At 35.4% G+C, this 21102-nt stretch overlaps 1 protein-coding gene across 7 annotated transcripts in view; it reads right to left on the reverse strand.

The window, feature by feature from the left end:
* Positions 1–21102, reverse strand: part of SLC6A6 (solute carrier family 6 member 6) — a 54815-nt gene that overhangs the window by 32594 nt on the left and 1119 nt on the right. For 3 of the 7 annotated variants that reach the window (XM_026723025.2, XM_087923757.1, XM_087923760.1), the window contains exons 2-3: positions 12764–12799; positions 7574–7639 (exon numbers count right to left, since the gene is read on the reverse strand). The exons of 2 other annotated variants lie outside the window; for them this stretch is intronic. In XM_026723025.2, the coding sequence (XP_026578810.1) occupies positions 7574–7628 (55 nt within the window). In that variant the 5' untranslated portion in view covers positions 7629–7639; positions 12764–12799. The remainder of the gene's footprint in view (positions 1–7573; positions 7640–12763; positions 12800–21102) is intronic. 2 more of the 7 variants (XM_026723038.2, XM_087923758.1) reach the window with 1 other exon arrangement.

The raw sequence follows: 21102 nt of genomic DNA on the forward strand, positions 1-21102 counted from the left end.
ACACTATACAGAAGCCTGATGATGGCAGATGAGATTCTGCCGAAACGTTGCTACAACTTTAAGAGCACAACTACAATGACGTGGGAAAATACCCGAACAAAGCTGAAATAAATAAATAAATATATATATATATATATATATATATATATGTGTGTGTGTGTGTGTGTATGTGTGTGTGTGTGTGTGTGTGTATATATATATATATATATATATATATATATATATATATATATATATATATATATTAAAAACAATGTTTAACAAAGGGCATTGTGCTGACCCATTCACATGATTTGCATTTGATTTCCTGCAATTTTATTTTACTGATTATAACTATAATTACTTTTTATAGATAAGAATCAACAATCTGATGTAGAGTTGGAAAGCATTTTGCAAATATGAACTACAGCTATTTTATCAGTTAATAAGCAGCAACTCACATTCTTGAATAATAAAATAACTGAATAGTTCCACTCCTGAAAAGCATGCCAATTTCTAGGAAACATATATCTGCCTTCCCTTCAAAAAAACAAGAGCTTGGCTCAAATATTTAAGATAGTTGAACAATGAGCCAAAGCTGCTATTTATAGCAAGAAGCAATATGAATGCAGCCAAAGGAAAGTTCGTTCCAATTTTTTTTAAAATGTCTAGGCCATACATGAATGCTATTTATTGATGATGATCCAAATTCATTGCATCAAATTCACAATCACTAACCAAGTTGGTCGATTATGTTACATTGATGAAACTATTACATTTTACTATTGGGTCTTTGGCTTTCCAGACACAACTTTATTAACAAGGCATTGTCTTTATTGGCAAATGTTTTTTGTAATAGGTCACTATTTCTATTTATAAACCATTCCTTAAGTATCCTTCAGTAAACTATCAATTATGATGAGGACAAGGAGTTTTGCTCAATTTTATTTTCCAGATATTACCTCAGCTGATTCCAAGCTATTTTCACAAAATTAAAAGAAGTCAATAAGACTGTGTGACCAGTCCAGGAGACCGGCTTTAAACATCTAAAGAACATGGTAACTTCATATTCTGAACAGTTTATTTAAAAAGATGCCTCAAAACACCTTCTTCTGGGTCAGGGGTGTCAAACTCAAGGCCAGTACGTGGGATGTTGGGGGTATTTAGAGTTGGCCCGCCAGTGGAAACAGAGCTCAGCCCTCTTAGACTCCATTTTCAGCTGCAACAGCTTCCTGCAGCTCTCTGCCAGCGAAAATGGAACTGGGGAACCCATCACAGCTGAAAATGGAGCCCAGGCATGCCACACGCGGCCTCTCTGAGCTCCATTTTCATTGATAGAGGATTGCAGGAGGCCATCATGGCAAAAAAAAACTGTGCCTTGATGAATGACATCGAGCTGGCTAAGCCTACCCCAGGCTCCCTCCCTGAGATCAAACACAGCTCTGATACTCAATGAAATCGAGTTTGACACCCCTGCCCTAAGTAGTTTACAAAATGCTAGAATCCACGTGTAGAAAACCTATATCCTCCTCTTTATATAATATTTCAAATTCCTTTCAAAGAATTTCAATCTAATGAATGTTTTTAAATTTCATAAGAAATACTACTATATATTTGAATTAGTTTGCTTCTATTTTCTAAACATTAGAAATATTATTAATGAGAATTAACTAAAAACTGATGGGGGATCACAATCAATCCTTGAGATACTGACTTGAACCTGGAAGGATACACTTTGGTTTTTGTTGTTGTTATTGTTGTTTTACTGTAGAGATAAGCATCTTAGATATTATAGTGTAGAAAGTGGATCCTGCCATAGTGCAGGAATAACACTAAGAAGAAGAAAATATTATAGTTTAGCAATGCATGAAGAGATTTCTGCATATTTGTCTTCATCTTATCCTCCTACTCTTTTCTCGTCTGACATGATCACAAAAAGAATGAAAATTTTTACTTCTATTTCAGTTTATCATGACATTGAAGACATAAAACTGTGGTTATTTTTAAATGTAACTTACAAAAGAAGGCAATGTCTTAGATCACTTTTGGATAAAATTTCAAACTATACCTAAATATATGTTTATGGGTATGAGAATTATTCCTATAAACTTACACAACAAAACTACTTGTGAAAGAACGAGTAGAAGCTGCAATACTACTAGAACTGGTGTGTCAAACTGGATTTCTTCAAGGGCCGGATCAGCATTGTACTTGTTCTCTGTGGGCCAGCGGGCTGGGGAGGGGAGATGGGACAGAAAGCAGATGGGATGGATGCCTCCTGCAACACTCTGCCAGCCAAAACAGGGTGTGGGAGGAGCGCATGGCACCCCCCCCCATGCTCCATTTTTGACCTGACCTCCTGCAACACTCTGCCAGCCAAAACGGGGCAAGCACAGACCCCTGTGCTCCATTTTGGGGCTGGTCGTCCTCCTGAAGCACTCTGCCAGCCAAAATGGGGGAGCTGTTTTGGCTGCCAGAGGCACCACAGGCCAGTCCTTTATTATTTTAGAGGCTGACCCTATGGGCCAGATCTAATCACCCCATGGGTCAGATCTGACCCGCAGACCTTGAGTTTGACACTACTATACTAGAAGATTCATTCATACATGATTATCTGAATAGAGTCACTGTTCCAATAAAAGAGAATATTTGTAGCTCAGGGTTGAAAAGCCTTTGGTGCTCTCATAGCTTCATTGTTTGCTTGCAGACATTTTGTTACTTTACTAAGTAACATCATCAGTGCTGCTTAGCTAGTATTTCCTAAAACAGCTATCTACAGGTGAGTTCTTATTTATTTAGTCAAATGCTTAAAATATAATAGAAATAATAATAAACATAAGTTTAAATGCATGAAATAGGAACTAATAATTGAGGACAATAAGACAGGGACAGTAGGCACAATTGTATCCAGCCACTGTTAAATGTACAAGAATCACTGTAAGAATGATGGCTCTGTTAAATACAACTGTCAGTTCTTAAATGACCACAGACTGTCTTCAGTCTTCAGTTAACAATCCCTGGAGTGAACTTACTAAACGTAATGACTGACAATTATTCATACTTACATACTACTTTTAAATTACATCGTTATTCCCGATACAAAATGGTGAAGTGTCAACTCTATACTGCAGCACAAATTCTCAGACAGCAGTCTAAAAACAAACTCTCAAATTATCCTTTCTACAAATATTAAGTTTGAGACACTAAAATAATTAAAAAAACCAAAACCACCTATAAATAGGAATGAGATAGGAATAAGCACAACTTCCCAACTTGAATATTGTGTCCAGGCCAATTCCAAAACTAATGTTTTCCCTTCAGTTACTAGAAATAAAATATAATTTGTGTCGCACTTTTAACATTCATGCAATAAGTCTACTAAGGACAGCGACCATTAGCTATTCTTATTCATTAAAATGACAAAGAATTAAAATAAGGGAATAAATTAAGAGGTTAATCCACTACAAATAGGATTGTTATGTTGCTGATCACAGTAACATATACAATTAATACTGAGCTCATATGCTTTCTAGAGAAAAGATTCTGGGCCCTGCCCTGGCATTTCCAAGTGCAATACTGCGGCTTTTTAAAAAAAATAGTATATCAAACAGCAAGACAAGTTACCAGAAGGATGGGAACATAGCGTGAAAAAGACCATAATGTTTCTACAGAGAACATGCTACAAATTATATAAGCCTGCTGTTACAAAAGCTGACATGGGACTACTTGTCCTTTTCCAAACAAAAGAAATAATAGCTATGATCATTGATATTCTCAGCAAACCAGAATTTCAACAAAATGGCAACACTGATATGGGGACACCATGACACAAACTCTGTGCTTCCATACTTGCATCCCAACATTTGACCCAACTAAATGATGTAATTTAACAATTTGTCTCTCACAGATGCCTACTGCTAACTGCTATCTTTTGCTGATATCTTGTTTTCTTTACAGTTTATCGCGGAGGTTCCCAAGCTTGCAAACTTTAAGACTTGTGGACTTCAGTCTTAAAGTTGCCAAGTTTGGAGATCTCTGGTTTATAGTGTACATTATACATACTGGTAAATATGATCCATATACCCATATAATGATCTATGCCTCTTCTAGTACTCATTGAAGAATTTATCTGAAGATGTCTGGAATGAAAGACATGTTCTTACCTTCTACAGCTTTATTCAGATGTTGTTAAAATACTGTATCTACCTGTGTCTTAAAGTTTATGTACTAATAAATAAAACTTTTTCACAAGACAGTATTTAAGATTGCAAATGACTGGCAATTTCTTTTGTGTTTTGCTTGAAAGTCTTTCCTGACTTATTTCTAGTCTTGCCAATTATCTCTCTGTTCCAATACAGCTTGGCTAACTAAATTATTCCAGGTAGTTAACTGGTCTTTTGTAAAATGTCTGGAGTTCTCAACAATCAAACTATCCTTGTCCCATTGATTTTTCTTTTAATAAAGGAAGTACAAGGTATACCAATCCAAATTAAGACTGCAAAACAGAGTGGGAAGTTCAATCTTATTTTGCAGAATTCACTCATTATTTCAATGCACAGGAGAAACTACTTAAGCTTCCTCTTCCAAATATAAATCACAGGGGCAGCTAAACTTGCTTATATTATGTGTGGTCTGCAATTTAACTCTGAATTGCCTAGTAGATTTCACTGATGCAGATATGCCTTTAATCACCAAATAATAATCCTTCATACATCACAGAACTATAAAATTAAGAGACCACGAGGATTGTCTATTCCAATTTTCTACCAATCTTTTACCATGTAGAAGAAATGGTATTCATGAAAGGTGGCTATTCAGCCACTTCTTAAACCTTCAGAAATGGAGAAGTCATTCATAGAAAGATATTTCTACTGTATATCTCAAGCACAAGAAACTACAGTAAGAGCCATGATAGAGTTCAAAAGCAGTACAGGTTTATTCCATGCAACCTCTACAAGAATCTGAAGAGTCAAGGCAAATAAGAGTCAACAGACATTAAGTGGGTTGGAGACTGTAGGACTCCAGACTGATAATCTATTTGACCCTGCCTTCAGGCTTAGATTGGTCATCTCCTACAGTACATAACTTACCATCAAGAAATTCTTCTTTATATTTAAGAATTTAAATTTTCTATATAGTTCTCTGTATATTTAAACACTAAAACAACAGAATAACATAGAATAACAGGGTTGGAAGGAACCTTGGAGTTCAAGGTTTTTAGTCCAACCCTCTGCTAGAGCAGAAGATTTTATACCACTCCAGACAAATGGTTGCCCAGCCATTTTTCTCAAAACCTCCAGTGAAGGAGCACCCAAAGCCTCTGGAGACAAATTGTTCCATTGATTGTTTTCACTGTCAGGAGCAATTTTTAGCACAATATAACTAATAAAACTTTGACAACAAATAAAAAGGCTAGGTTTTTCTTTAAATGTGTTTAAATTTCGGAAGAGTAACAGGAAATACTAGATATTTGATAAAGCTTTTGTTTCCTTGGTGAAATAAAAATATCAGTTATTTCGGATTACTATGTTCTGCAAATTGAAGTATATTTTTAAAGGGCAATTTATCCTTTGTTTTCAACAATGGTGGAAACTCTACTAATACTACTAAGATTCATCTTAATATTATTTCAATTTTTCTTTTTCCAGTTCCAGCTGAGTTCAGATAATGATTTTGCCATCATTATTTATATTTAGTTAGTGTTAATTGCACACGGGCAATTTGCACTCAGTAAGCATGCAGTTAATTTCCAGAGTATACAAAGCAACAATTTGTACAAAATCCCTCTGCTATTGTACTTGAGAATGAACATTACTAGGAAATGGAAATGTCTATAGTTTCTTAACCGTTTTGTTATACAGTAGGAGTAAGAGCTGCATTTTTCAAGCAACATTTTATATAAATGAAAAACTGGAATTAAAATCTTAGACACTAATATTTTATGCACATACAAATAAATCAATTTTCTTACATAATATAGAGCTTGAAAGAAAGGCAGAAGAGGAATAGGAGACAGACAGTTATATGAAATAAAACACAGTTTTTGTGGGGTTTCCTGTTGCTTTCCAGCAAGCCAAAGTACTATCAATTCACATTTAAAAGGAAAAGTATGCATATTTTGATCGTATTCTTATAGGAAAAATAAATCTGGAAAAATTATGATTACTATAAAACTAGCTTCTAACTGGAATGAAAAATACTAAAACAAGTAATACCAAAACAATATAGAAAAGAAGTATGAAATATATATCAAATGTAACTATCTCATGAACTAAAATCTTCCAGATTTCCTACAGTTCACATATAGAAATCTGTAAGAAATACCAAAGATGTTTTCTTATGAAGAAAAGATAAAGACTGTAATTTCATTATTAAGCTAATTAAGTGTCACACTGTGTCTGCTCATATGAAATTCTATATTCTAAGCCTCAGATCTTAAAATAATTTATAAAATAATCCCATGCATATAAATAAATTTCTGAGTAATTCACACTTTTATCACAGAGCTAAAGATAATAGTTGCAATTGTGCTCAATGATTATTCAACCATAAAAACTAGATGGACTGAAAGAGCACTTTCTACTTTAAAAATCATTTATTAATTTTGGCAGGAAATAAAAAAAAAAACATTAAAGCATAAAATAATTAGGCAGATTATCAGAAACTCCCATCTTTCATTAATAGTGTATCCTATGAAATACTTCGAACTGGTGTCTGGATTAAAATATAGGTAACTAAATATTGATTAATCTCTAAATAATGAAATAGGCCATTTACCAAAAGAAAAATGCTATGTTTTTAATTGTGGAATTCAGAACAATCGAGTTAAGTTTGTTCTAGAACAAGAACAGTAGGTTCTTGATGACAGTTTTAGATAGAACTGAGGGTGGAAAAGAGATGTATTGCACCAACTTTGTGCTAACAGTTCTGATATCCACAGATCTGGTTGTATCTGCATATTAATACATGTTGCAAAAGATGTCTTCCAAATGTTTTCTTGCCTACACCAGATCCTTCTAGAAGTGGATATATTTGCTTGCTTGGATAAATCGAATCTTCATAGAGTTGTATCTTCATTTTTGTACTTGTTTAAAAAAATGGGGGGGGGTAATGTTAATTCCTCAAAAAAGACAACAAAAAAGTTTCTAATTTCTTCTTCTTTGCCCAAGAAAAATACGTTCTCATGCAAATATGTTTTTAAGAATTGTGAGCAAGCAATTCAAACAAGTTAGTCAATTTTAAATCAAAATAGTCATTTGCCTGAAGGACTTTTTATTGCACCCTGTATCTGTACATTTGAGTAGCAAAAATGGCTATATTCTTTATACACACAGTAAAATTATGAGAGCCTGCAAAGGTAGGTAATGACAGATCAGTGTGTAGTGTGATCATGGTGGAACATTTCTAAGAACTGAGAACTGGTCCTGCCAATATAGCACATTTTGGAAAAACACAAAAACTACTTAAAATGTTTATGGAAAACATTCCTAAATTACCCAAATACATAACACAAGCAAGGTCTCAAGCTTTCTGCATCAGCATGCCTCCCCCCCACCCCCGAATTTCACAAGCACCCCACCTTAGCTGCACTCACCAGTCAGAACGTCTATCCCCTCCTCAATGTGGATGGGCAGGGCTGGTTCCTCCATAGGGTAAGACACTGATAGAAAGTAATGAATGTTGGTAGTATTTGTTGCAGCAAATGAACACAGAAAGATGGATCCTTCTGAGCATTGCAATTAAAAATAATATTGGTGATGACAATGAGCAATCAATTTCCTCCCTATGGAGTTGCACCTTAAGAAATACTGTACTCCAGAACTAACTCTGATAAGTCTTTCCTTATAAAAATGCAATCCTGAGGACCCTATTCTGGAAAAGCCTACTTCTGTCAGGAGCTAAAGGCTTCAGTATACATGGACCCAATTGAAGATTAATAGGGATACAGAGCTTTCTTAAAATTATTACAAAACAAAATGCCCAGAGTCACTTCGATAGTGGAAATGGCAGCATTTAAGTTTAATAAATAAATAAAATAAATAAGCTCTATATTTTCTCAAGATATTTTATGAAACATAAACATTTTAACAAGCCTAAAAGTTGACAACATCCCTGTGTAGTTTTCCAAAGTCATTTATTCCCTGCTTAAAAATGTATGTGAAAGCAGTTAAAAAGGAGCCAAAGAACTAAATCATTTATATTGAAGAGACTATGAGCAGGAATATCTATGTGAAATATTACCCTATATGGGTTGTGCACATATACAGAACTAACCATTGACATTTCATTAACGCAAGGTACCACAGCAGTAATTTTGATGTACTGTATTGTTTTCAGTCCAAAGATTATCCATATATGGGTTGCATAAATTGAGTCTTAATACTGTTTTTTTTGTTTGCTGATGCATTACTTCTTATTCATCCATTATTGTTATTAACAATAACAGATCTGTATGTAGAATATATCTGCCCTGCACTGTTTTCAATGAAATGAGATGTGCTTCTAACATGTGTATCTAAATGCAAATAGGTGAGATATAGTAAGTTATATTAATATATTAATGCATATCCATTTCAACATAATAGGCTGATATGGACTTAACACTTGAGACTTGCTTGTGATAGCTCTCTTCCGTGATTTGTTGGCTAAACTGGGTCTTTTGGCTTATGTAACCTCTACATATCCAAGGCATCCTGCCTTGGAGATTAGAGAATCCTTGTAGGTCTGCAGATGAGTTTTAAAAATGTGCCATTTGGAATGTTGGGTTCAAGGATACTGTACTATGACTCTTTTTAAAAATAAAGATGACCTACTCCAGGGCTAAACATATATTCCACAGAATCCTACAATTCCATGAGGATGGGTTTTCATGAGAGACTAAGTGCAAAAAAAATTTTTTTAACTCAAATATAGCCCTGTTCTTTATTACTAGAGTTTTGATCAAAACTCTAGTAATAAAGAACAGGGCTATATTTGAGTAAAAAAATTCTAGAAATTTTTAAACTATCGCACTACAACTTGCAAATATTTGAAAGCTGCTACTCTATTCTGCCTGCTAAACTGAAGATCCTAAAGGAAGGAATGGGCTGAGCAACATATGTGTCTGCTAGACATGTAGTGCCTTTCACAGTAGTTTTGTTGTACATCACCCAGAATCACTTGCTTGTGAATGGACTATATAAATGAGACACATACAAATAAATAAATAAATATCCCTAAAACTGAAGTTTCCATCGTCTATAATGATAGTTTCCAAGGTGTTTTGAAGGAAGTAAGCATATGAAAATATAAAAGCCTTTTAAGTCCCAGGTTTGTGGTCGAGAGTGTGTATGTGTATAAAAGATATTAAGAAAAGCCAGCACAATATTTCAGCATCTCTCAAGGGCCTTTTAGAAAGCAGAAAAGTAGACTACAACTTTTCTTTTTCCTGCCAGCTTTGTTACTTGGCATACTTCTATATAATACCCTTCCATCTGAGAGCAGGCCCTATGAGGATTTCATTTGTCTCTTATAAAATAATTTTAAAACTCTGCCTCTGAATTATAGTAATAATTGGAAGAAGTCATGCCCAGTCTGAGTCAGTACATCAAGACATCCAACATGGACCAAGGGACTGAGTTTCTATTTTAACTTTGCAACTGATTTCCTTGAATTTGCTGACCTAGTCTTATTATGTTGATGTCAGTAAATACAAGGCATATGAAATGGATTTATCACTGCTTCCTTTGGATAAATATTCTCTTTCTCAGCCTATTCTAAATTAGTCTAATTAAAGAGTATGTGCTCCAGGCAGGTGAGAGGAGGAAGTTAAAAAAAAAAAAACTATTGTGCTCGGTTACGTTGGATTTGCCCTTTCCATACTTCTTTAATGGCAGTGTGATCTAAGGAAGCAAATCCAAGTTAAATTCAAGAAAATTTGTCTGTGCACATACCCTATCCACCGTACAAGAACAGATTGTGCACACTGCTGATGTTAATTATCTACATTCTAAAATTCTTACTAAGGTTACTAAGAATATCAGCCAGTTCACTTTCCAGACCATCTAGGAATTGTGACTAGCCTATCTTGAAGGAGAGAGGACACTTTTCTTCCACCAAGATGTAAGAAACAGTCCTAATAATGTACTGGCTCAGTGAGAATTGCTATGTACCAAAGGCTTTGGGTACAGAACTTGGCACATACAGTCCTCTCCTCCTCCTTTCTCAGCTTTGCAAAGTCTATTATCCAGACTGACAAAGTTAGGAGAGCTCATTTCTCCACTGCAGTCTGTTCAAAAACCAGTGGATTTGTACAAGAGCCTTTTTACATCATTCCACAAGCCAATGAAACAAAATGAACAAATACAGAAACCCTCCCCCTGTGTTCCTTGATTTGTAAGTGCCAACACTTTTATTAAAAACTCAATGATAGGGAGCAAAATTACTTTTTAAATTTATATCATGAGGCCAGTGCTGTTGAGAAAAAAACAGTCCTCTCACTCATATTAAGGGAAATGGTATAAAATGGTAGAGATACACTATTTTGGCTTTTAACCCCTCCCTTCCTCCCTTCAGTTCAGTACTATCACTAATAGTTTAGTGGTTGCTTTGCGCACTACACACACCCTTGAAATGGTGTCAAATGAAGGCAGAAGGTGCCTCTGCATATTCCAGAAAATGGCAGTGGATGGAAAACCAGAGCAGTAGACAAGGGCACAAAACAGCTTCTGTCATCCAGTTCTGTAGTTTGGCTAACAGTGGACTAGGTGTACATTTAATCCATGGTATGACAGAGCAGAGCTAGGGAAGAAAACCCCATTTTTGTATTATAAAATTTTATTTTGTATAATACCTAGAGAATACATCGTACGGACATTTTATCATTATGAACAACAAATGCGTAATCAATAATATAAAAAAGATGAAAGCTCCTGCAAAAGGAGAAAGCCCTCCCTTACTACTTCTCCCATTGCATGAATCTCCAAAACCCAAACAAACTGCCAGGTTGAAGGAAGTTTGCAAATACATTTCTGCAAAACTGGTAGTAGCCAGCACAGTGATAATTAAACATAAGTGTGCACTCTACAAGTTGCTTTTATTCTTAAGTCAAGTAAAATTTTAGCTCCACAAAAGCAAAGAACCATGTTACTGAGAAGCGTTTTGAATGATTTGTTATGGAAATATATGTTACCAAACTTGCTAATGAATTAATTAAAGAAAATGAAAAGCAACAAAATTGTTTCTGAGCTTGCCATTATGTGAGGCACGGTGCACATACAGAATATGATACAAAACAAGAGCATCTATACCACAATTGCTGTCATAATTTTCATTTCCAAAGCCAATTTACCTTTATCAAAGGAAAATATTTAAATTTAAATGAGAAATCTTTCCATGACTGAAGTACATATGATCCATTGCCAAATACATGGCTTTTAAGTTTGAATGCAAAACGGATTCCCAATAAGTATATGAACATATTAAATTGTTCATGGGGAAGGACAAAATCCCATGGGTTCACCTACACATATATAGGCTCCCATGAAGAAAAGGCTTCACAACCTTGTCAAAATGTACAAGCCAGCCAAAACTGGCAAACAAGTGTGTTAACTCCTTTCTGGTATCCCACATTGATTTTTGTGTCATATCTTTTATATTCCAAGCCACAAATCAAAGACAGCCTGTTCTGTTTATCGATAGGGTCATTTGGGGAGCTTTTTCATCTGAAGATCAAGATAAATTGCCTTAAATAAATATATGTTTACCACAGCTTGGTGTTTTGTTTTCTCTAGGTGCAATGCAAAATAAGCCACTGAACCGCTCTCTAGCACAACCTTGTGGTGAAAACATTACCTGTTTACACAACATGAAGTCCTACCTCAGCTTGCCAGATGTTAAGCTATGTTATGGTGCCTGTTAACTGTGAATCAACAGGCTGAGTATAGTTTGCTGGGTGTATCTATTTAGGGAGGCTGCTAAATGTTGATATATATATATATATATTATATAACACAGTAAATTATAGAAGGAGCTGTGAAGCATTACTTGAAGTCTTATCCATATAAGGAACCTTGCAAATAGAGCAGAACCTGAAAAAACAAAGTATATTTTAGCCAAAGATTGGAAGTAGGAAATTCTATGCTGGCTTGTTCTATTACTATTGAATAATGATTTGTAGTGCAATCTTGAGAAAGTTTATTCAGAATTAAGTTCTACTGAAGTAAGTATGTTTAGCATTTCAGCACAACCTTATCATGTTGGTTCAGAGTTTACTGGGCCCTCCAAACAAATAAATGGGGCACACAGGATTGTAATTTTAGGCAAGAAACACATACACCCACTTGTTAATACGAGGTATGGTAAGCTGGTTATCTACAGACCTAAAAATGTTGTGGAAATTATGTGCAAGTTATGAGTGATTTGTACCTACTTTCTGATTATGATTCAGTCTAGGTACAAAGGCATGAAAATGACTGGACTTTGACTGGGCAACATGTTCTAATCCATATCTGAGATCTGAAAATACTGTTTCAGCTGCATATCGTGGGTGTGTATGTTGGGGATATGGATTTTATTATAGAATAGAATATAATAGAATTCTTTATTGGCCAAGTGTGACTGGACACACAAAGAATTTGTTTTGATGCTCACAAATGCTCACAGTATTCTATTCTATTCTATTCTATTCTATTCTATTCTATTCTATTCTATTCTGTTATCTTTCTATGAGAAGATGATGATCTGGATTCTGAATATTTAAGCCTATATTACAATGTTTTTATTAACAAGCATAAAAAACACTTACATGAAGAGGTGTATCTCCAGAAAGGATTTTCTCTTCCTGTTTCAGAAAAAGAAAAAAAATAAATAAAACAAAACAGAACAAAACAAAACAGAAAAGGCCAACGCAAAGCAAAGCAAAGCAAAGCAAAACAAAGCAAAGAAAAATGATGCAAATGGGGGAAAACAAATGAAGATCCTTTGGGCATAAGTGAGAAACAGTTTAAGGAACAGTTAAGAGCTACAGGCTGCAATACCGTATTTTTCACTAATGTCCTACGTTAATGTAATATGCCAGCATGAAATTCTGAAAAGCTGCTTCAAAATTAAATTGATTTCAAGGTGAAATCTGTGAGTGAACATTATTTTCAATACTGTACTACCTAACATGATAGAAGACTTTGTTTCCTTGTTTTCTTTATTTTTACAAGCTTTTTTCTAGAATGGAAAGATTAGAATACAGGAAGCTATCTTATTCCAGGGTAATTCACCCATTTGATTTAGGAGTATCGATTTGTGACTGATAGTGGACTGATAGAGCCTCTTTAGTGTTAAAGAGTTTTTTCATAGCACCATCTGTCTGACTTCAGGTACAGAGTTTGGCTTTTATCCCCTGCTCAAGTACAGATAGTCCTCAAGTTACAACAGTTCATTTAGTGACCATTCAAAGACAACAGCACTGAAAAAAGTGACTTATGACCATTTTTCACACTTTTAACCGTTGCAGCATCCCCCTGGTAACATGATTTTATGGTCTCTTTTTGCGACCTTCTGACAAGCAAAGTCAGTGGGGGAACTAGATTCACTTATGAACTGCAGTGATTCACTTAACAACTGTGGCAAGAAAGGTCATAAAATGGGGGGAAATTCACTTAACATCTGTCTCACTTAGTAAGATAAAATTTTGGGCTCAATTGTGCTTGTAAGTTGAGGACTACCAGTATTACTTAAAAATTAAACGCTGAGATATTTACAGCTTCTTTCTGGTGTACTGGGATCTATGAGTGAAGCAGTAAAGGTTTCAATCTCTTGTCAGGGGTCCAATTTGAATAAATTATCCTCCTGTTTGGTCTGTCGAATGAATACCTCTTCAATTCCACCCCTCCTACATTACCAATTCTAGAGGATTAAGACAGAAAAATTAAAAGTTTACCTGAAAGACAGAGACTAGCATAAGAGATTGCTTTCAAAGTTTACATATATTTATTTCTCAAGAATTCTGTAGGCTAATAAAATACTTTTTACCTTGATCTCTTACATTCCATAGTTCTGTTACCTACCTATGAGTCTACCTTTTCCAGGATGGCTTCTAAAGCCCATGATCGTTGAGAAAGTATAAGGACAGCAGGTACAAAATCCTATATTTCTAAACACTGCTCCCATCTGTTCCTATCACTTTTAAACTATTCCCAGTGTGTCTCATAGTCACACAACCACATTTTATGACTCTTTTGCTGAAAACTACCACTTCTAGTTTTCGGCAAAATCATAATCATAGTCATAGCAAACTAGTGGTTTGCTTAACAATTGCATCGTTCACTTAATGATTATGGATTTGCTTAATAACTGTGGTCTCTTCATGACCAACACAAAAATGATCGTAGAGTTGGGTCAATCACATGACTAACTAGCTTTATAACTGTCACAACTCATGACCATTATGGGTAGGTTCCATTAAAGTCATACATCAAGGATTACCTATACCTAGATAAACCACTGAATAATGTTATGCTACAAGGATACTGAAAGAACAACAAATTTGTTGTCCTTCATTTCCATTTCCATTTCCTATAAACTATGCCTTCAAGATGAGTCACGATTGTGATTCTCAGAATTTTTCAGTCAATATACTACTTTAAATTTTATGTGAAGCTGATGTCCTGTATATATTTTAAATGAGCATACCACAGTACTGCTTTCAAATCTTTCTGTTTCTCCAAATGCCATTTAATATTTACCACATAGGATATCATACCAAAGGAAAATAAATTAAGAAACAAAATAATTTAATTATAAATTAAAAATAATTTAAACCAAAAGTAGTTGAAACTGTAGTTCTCTTCTCATAAAACTGTCAATTCAAGTTGCAAACAATGGATAACCAAAAAGATAAAATTCCTACCTTGTATACTTACAAGTTACTTAAGAGAATCATGTATCTTGTCATCATTACAAGAGTTTCAATTTTATTTAACGCGATGCTTATTTCTTATTTCTGGCACAAATATGTATGTTACAGAATAAAATTCAGTAGCAGTCCATAATAGCAAGAATAAAATTGACCAAAACTTAAACTATCAAGAGGTGCTACATGAACATTATTACTATCACTTTATGTTGTTCCCTTTGCATTATAATCTAGCCTAGAATTATTTCTAACTACTTATGCCCTATTAACAAACAACTACTCAATAAATCTGGCAGCTATGAAGCTAGTTATATATGATCAATGGATAGGTATAAAGTTTATTCATGAGCTCAAATGTGAGTTGAAATCATAACTTATTTATACATACTGAAACAAACATGTTAAAAAGTTGTGATGTTTATGTAGTTACTTACCAAACACATCTAAATTATATAAAAAGTAACCAAAATATCTTTACAATCCCCAAGGCATGACACAACTTTTGAGCAACCACTAATGTCTGGAAATTGAAAAATTTGACACACCCTAAATAAATCTCTGAGCTAATTCATAATATTAAGACTATGCCTATGACTGAGAGAACAAATAAATGAAGTGTAATAAATGCACTGCCGATATTGTAACAGAATTTTTACCAGATAACCCTGGATGTTTCATAATTGTTCGTTGAGGATATATACATGTACACAAGCTAAAGGAAAGTGTAAGCTTCTTATATGAATAATCCCAATCATGATCTAAAGATCCTTCTCATTCTACCTTTATTATAGGAATAGATGGTTCATTTCTACAATGCTCCTAGTTCAAGAACCGTGAACAACTTGGCATAATGAACAGAAGTAATTAACTCTAAATTTGTGTAGTGGTCAATAGACCTAACTCTTTTCCTTGTATTTGCTAAAAGCTAAGCAGCACTTGGGAGAATTGTGAACGAAGCCTTTATATCTCTGATCACCTCCAAGGAATGAAAACGCTGTGCTCCCTGTTTTTGGATGAGTAACTGCCATAAATGTTATGCCAATGTTATGAAGAATGATGACTATAGCTATAATTGAACTATCTGAGTAAATGAGCCAGCCCTGTATTTTCTGTTCCAGTTGTTTTTACACTTCACTCCCCTTTCTTCAACCCTTTGAGTTACGTTGCTTGCCTTTGACCTATGGTTTTATCCAAAGTTCATGCTCCTGCCTTTTTCTTCTCTTCTTTCCTTTAACTCTTCCCTTCTTATTCTCTTCTTCTAACACAGCATGAGATAAGAGAGTAAAAAGAAGTACATAGTGACATCAGCAGGCATTGTCTCAGGTTTCTTTGTGCCATTCCTTAAGAGTACAGAGAATTCTGATTCAAGGGCTGGGATTGGTATAATGGTTGCTGATGTCACAAACACATTGATTTTTTTTCCACCCGCAAGCAATCTGGTTCTAAATAGAAACCATGGCGCATTGGCGTGTAACTCTTCTTGGCAAGGCTTAAGATTCCCAAGCCAAACTATTATCTTGCCCTCGTTTTCTTGATTGATTGAATTTATTTGCTGCCCATTTTGCTTTGAAGAAACTCTGGGCAGCTTACATCATTAAAAAAAAAACTTCAAAATAATCAACAATAAATATTCCTAACCCTATAAAATGACAATATCATCAAAATAAAATGGACACAGGATGGGGAAGGGGGAGTCGGATCTGGGGGCAGGAGGGAGGGGTTGTGGGATTAGCTTTGAATTAATCAACCACCTCCAGTGTGATGCTCCCCCAGTGGGACTCCAAGCCATCTGGCAGAACTAGGTCTTGAGGCTCTTGCTGAAGGTCAGAAGGATGGGAGCTGATCTCACCTCAGGAGGTAATATTCCCCCAAAGGGCAGGAGCCACTGGCACAGAAGATCCTTCTCCCGGACCCCACCAGCAGAAATTCTTTGACTAATGGGATCCGCAGTGTGCCCCTCCTGCCCAGTGTGGATGGGGCAGGCAAGTCCCATCAGGGTGAGATGGTTCCTTGGGTAACCTGGATCCATGCCAGGAAGGACTTTAAAATCTCAAGCCTGATGGTAAGCAATTCAGGAAAAGAATAGAGTACTTTTCTAAATTCAGGGCGGGAATATCTTTCTCAGGCATATTATCCCCAAATCCAGGGCCTGATTTTGCTGCTCCTTTCTAACCAAAACTAATAGGGTAGGCAGAGTCAAGCACATATTTAACACAGGCACCCAAGTAATCACAATAGTGGAAATGATAATGTGCATGATGTCATAAAACAAATCTTGCCCTTTTGTGCTAGCAACCTGGCACTGAACGCACAGGTGTAAGTCAAGTGGTTTATGTTTAGATGTCATCATACACATTTCATCACTTGTTCTCCCACCCCCTAGTGCGGGGATGTCAAACTCATCATGTGATGTATTGGGATTTTCCCCCTTTGCTAAACCAGGTGGGGGCATGGCCAGCGCGTGATCCGGGCCATGCCCTGCCCTAGTGAATGTCCATGCATTCTTACTGTGATTTACTGTATTGATAGATTATGTGCTATAAGTGGATGTCAACTCTAACCGTAGATAGATTATCTCTATGGTAATTATCCCCAACCTGGGACAGTTATAGTAGTGATGGGCATATCATTGGAAGACCTGAAACAAACCAGGGAGAGACCATCATAAAATCTATAGTTGCTAAAAGTTGACACCAACTTCATAGCACATAATAGTGGGTTGCTTTAAGTGTTTTTTTAAAGTAGAAAAACAAGAAATATTATTACCTATTTATGGCACTTGCAGCACAGAAGTAGCTTTACACAGTCTAGTTCTCATTATTCCTTGAAGTAGCAATTAGTCACTTTGATTCTATTAATTAGTAGTCAAATTAGAAATAATTATTTGGTAATCCTTTTTTTCTTACTTACAAGGCATTATAATGGGAGAATTTGTTCACACTTAAAAGTGTGGAGAAATAAGTTCACCTGACAGTCAAGAAATGAATAATAGTTAGTAGTTATGATGCATGTATTAAATTTCATATCTGGTCTACTTGTTTAATCTATGGTAGAGAGCCAAGGTAGCACAGTGGTTAGAATGCAGTACTGCAGGCTACTTCTGCTGATCACCGGCTGCCAGCAGTTTGGCAGTTCATGGTTCACCCGCTCAAGGTTGATTCAGCCTTGCATCCTGGGGTCAATAAAATGAGGACCCAGATCGTTGGGGGGGCAATATGCTAACTCTGTAAACTACTTAGAGAGGGCTGTAAAGCCCTGTGAAGCAGTATATAAGTCTAAGTTCTACTGCTATTAAGGCTTTGAACTCTGATCCTAGGTTTTTACTTCCCTTTATCTCCTAAAACTGCCTTCCTCTCCTTTCTTCTGTCTTTCTCATTGTTGTTTTTTATTTGAGATACAGGAGAATATGTGAAATCTGTGTTTATTTTGGGTAAGTAACAAAATACCTGAATGTTCATTTCCTAAAAAAACAAAAACGAAACATACAATCCTAGATATGTGCCACATGATTTTGCAATATCTGGCTCAATTAACTCACCATAAAGTTATAAACACCCTATCAGCAAGATAGCCAGAATATTCTATCTTAACTGGACTGGCCACCTGTTTTCAAAAGGTAGTATGCCATACACAGAGGATAAAAGTCATGGATATCCTTTGAATATGGACTATTTTAATAGACAAATAAGGGTAATGATGTGTTACAGAAGAAGAAAATAATTCTAATTTCTTTAAATCCAATTAACCTATAAGATTTTCAGACTAGAATGATCTAATAGCCATGTGTGTATATGATTGTGTTTAGTCAAGTTTAAAATTGACACAGGACTGTTCTAAACAAGCCCTCTTAGCTTAGTGTACTTTAGTTGCACTTAACTCCAACTTCAACTGTATCCCACAAACACAAACAGAGTGAAATGGTAGAAGATAATTGTGGCATATTCATTGAAATATACCCTACTTCCAGTGCCTAAGAATGATTCTGCCAATAACCTAGCAGCAGACACACAATATAGAAAATGCTAGTCTGAAATGGCTTTAGTTACATTCAATAGCTATTCCAACAAGCTCCTATTCAAAAGTGCTACAAATTCTCATTACTCAGGCAAGCTGTGGCATAAGTACTAAGCTTTACAATATTGCTGAGCATGAAACAAAGTGCATCTTAGTATTTTACCTAACATTATGACACTTTTAACTGCCTTATAAAGAGGAAGAAAATTGTCATTAAAGTATTTGCATACTTTGCTCTGACAACTACCCAAAGGGCAAACTTCAACACCTTATATAATGAAGAATGGTATGACAGGAAAGGGATAAACATCTAATTCTGCTATACTCCTTTTCTGATCCCACTGATAATCTTTCCAACTTCATTTTAATAAATATGAAACTCCACTAAAAGTGAAAATATCAAATCATACAGTTTCTCTGCATAGTGAACTTTGCCCTGAACATTAGGTTAGTTATGTTCAGAGATGCTATTATTAAAACCATATTATTTAGCCACTCCTACTTCAAGATCATTCTTCTCCTACATAAAAAAGAGGAGGAGTGAGCTAAAAATGGATATATTCTATTCTAACATAAGAGTGGGACAAAAATATGTTACCCTTAAGTATATTTTTAAAAATTCATCATGAATACCAAACTCATGATCAACTCATAAACTAGTATTTCTGATAATTTGTTTACTTCCTAAATCTCCATTCCAGGAGTGCATAAATATAATGTTCATTATGCCAACTCTAAAACACATGCATTTGCATCCATAAAACAAATCCATAAAACAAGCTAGATTTATCTTAAGTGCCTTACTAGAACATGCCATGATATATTTCAGGATCAACACACAAAATATTTTTCTTTATTCTTTCTGTGTGTTATTGTACGGTAGTAAAATATTACAATATCTTTGCCTTATTCATACTGCTGCCCCCTACAGGATAGGATGTCAAATATTAGAGGGGATTTTGAAGGCTGATAAATATCACTTCTGAGTGATAAATTACAGCAGAAGAAGGTGATAAAGGAAAATGAAAAAGGGAGACCTTGGGGGCCAGAATAGATTATGACTGGAAGAGTCATGGAAAACTTGAAGAGACAGCCAAGTTTTTTTTTAAGCAATATTTTAGGCAGATAAAAGAATAATCAAATACGGAAAGCAGACAAAATGTGTTTACTGCTGCTAATATTAACGACGCTTTCACTTTTAGCACTTAAGCAAGTGACAGTGTTATCATAGCATATGACCCTCTCATCTCAAATATGATGTAAACATATTTTTTTCTGTTGTAATATATCAAACCTCCAAGCAATGTCTACAGATAAACATTTCCAACGCTCCTTTGAGTTCTTCTATAGGGATAATTTTACCCACTCAAATGCAAATACAAAGCTATATATACACACACACGGCCATGTCCCAAGGACACAAAGATTTGACCTAGAATAATGTGTAGGGTTTCCCCCCTAAAATTAAACATTATACATGAGACTGTGCGTGTGCGTGTGTGTGTGTGTGTGTGTGTGTGTGTAACCTGGTTCATGTGAAACACCATTTTAAAAGATTACAGAATGTTAGCAAGCCACAATTCCAGATTACAAAAGCCATTATCAGCAAAACGGCTTTTTTTTTTTTCAATGACACACCTACCTCACCTTTTTTATTTTATTTTGATATGCAAAAAACCCCAGCAATCTCAAAAGTAATGATTTGGAAGTTCTACTGAGTTTTCTTCCCAAGGGTATAGTATTACTACAACAGTAATACATTTTTTTAAAAAACCCAAACATTCTCGACCATTAACTCCAGTTTTTGTTTTCGTTATTCCAAAAATGAGTTCGATAGGTAATGATCTCCAGTTAAGCAAAAGGTATAAAGAGGAAAAACGACAACGTGCCCAATATGCCATCTGCCGATCCAAGCCAGACATGCGAAAGCTGCTTCCTCTTTAGGTTCTTAATACGGAAATTTAGACGATGCCCTTTCGAAAAGTCGGCCCACTTCCCTTTCGTTAACCTGGTTAAATACGAACGAGTATTTCACCCCCTTGGGAAGGCTGGCTTCTGATTCCAGAACAAACGAGGCAAATTCAGGATCACTTTTATTTACCCCGAAGCACGTCCAAGATTCAGTTCATGCCAGCAAAGTTTCTAAGAATACCCAGGGTGGTTCTTTGGGGTGCTTCTCCTCTCCAGAAAAAAATAATAATAATGAATGAACGAAATCGCAA

The sequence above is a fragment of the Pseudonaja textilis genome, chromosome 2 (assembly GCF_049901715.1).
Source record: "Pseudonaja textilis isolate UNSWEBS1 chromosome 2, rPseTex1.2, whole genome shotgun sequence".
Classification (NCBI taxonomy): Eukaryota; Metazoa; Chordata; class Lepidosauria; order Squamata; family Elapidae; genus Pseudonaja; species Pseudonaja textilis.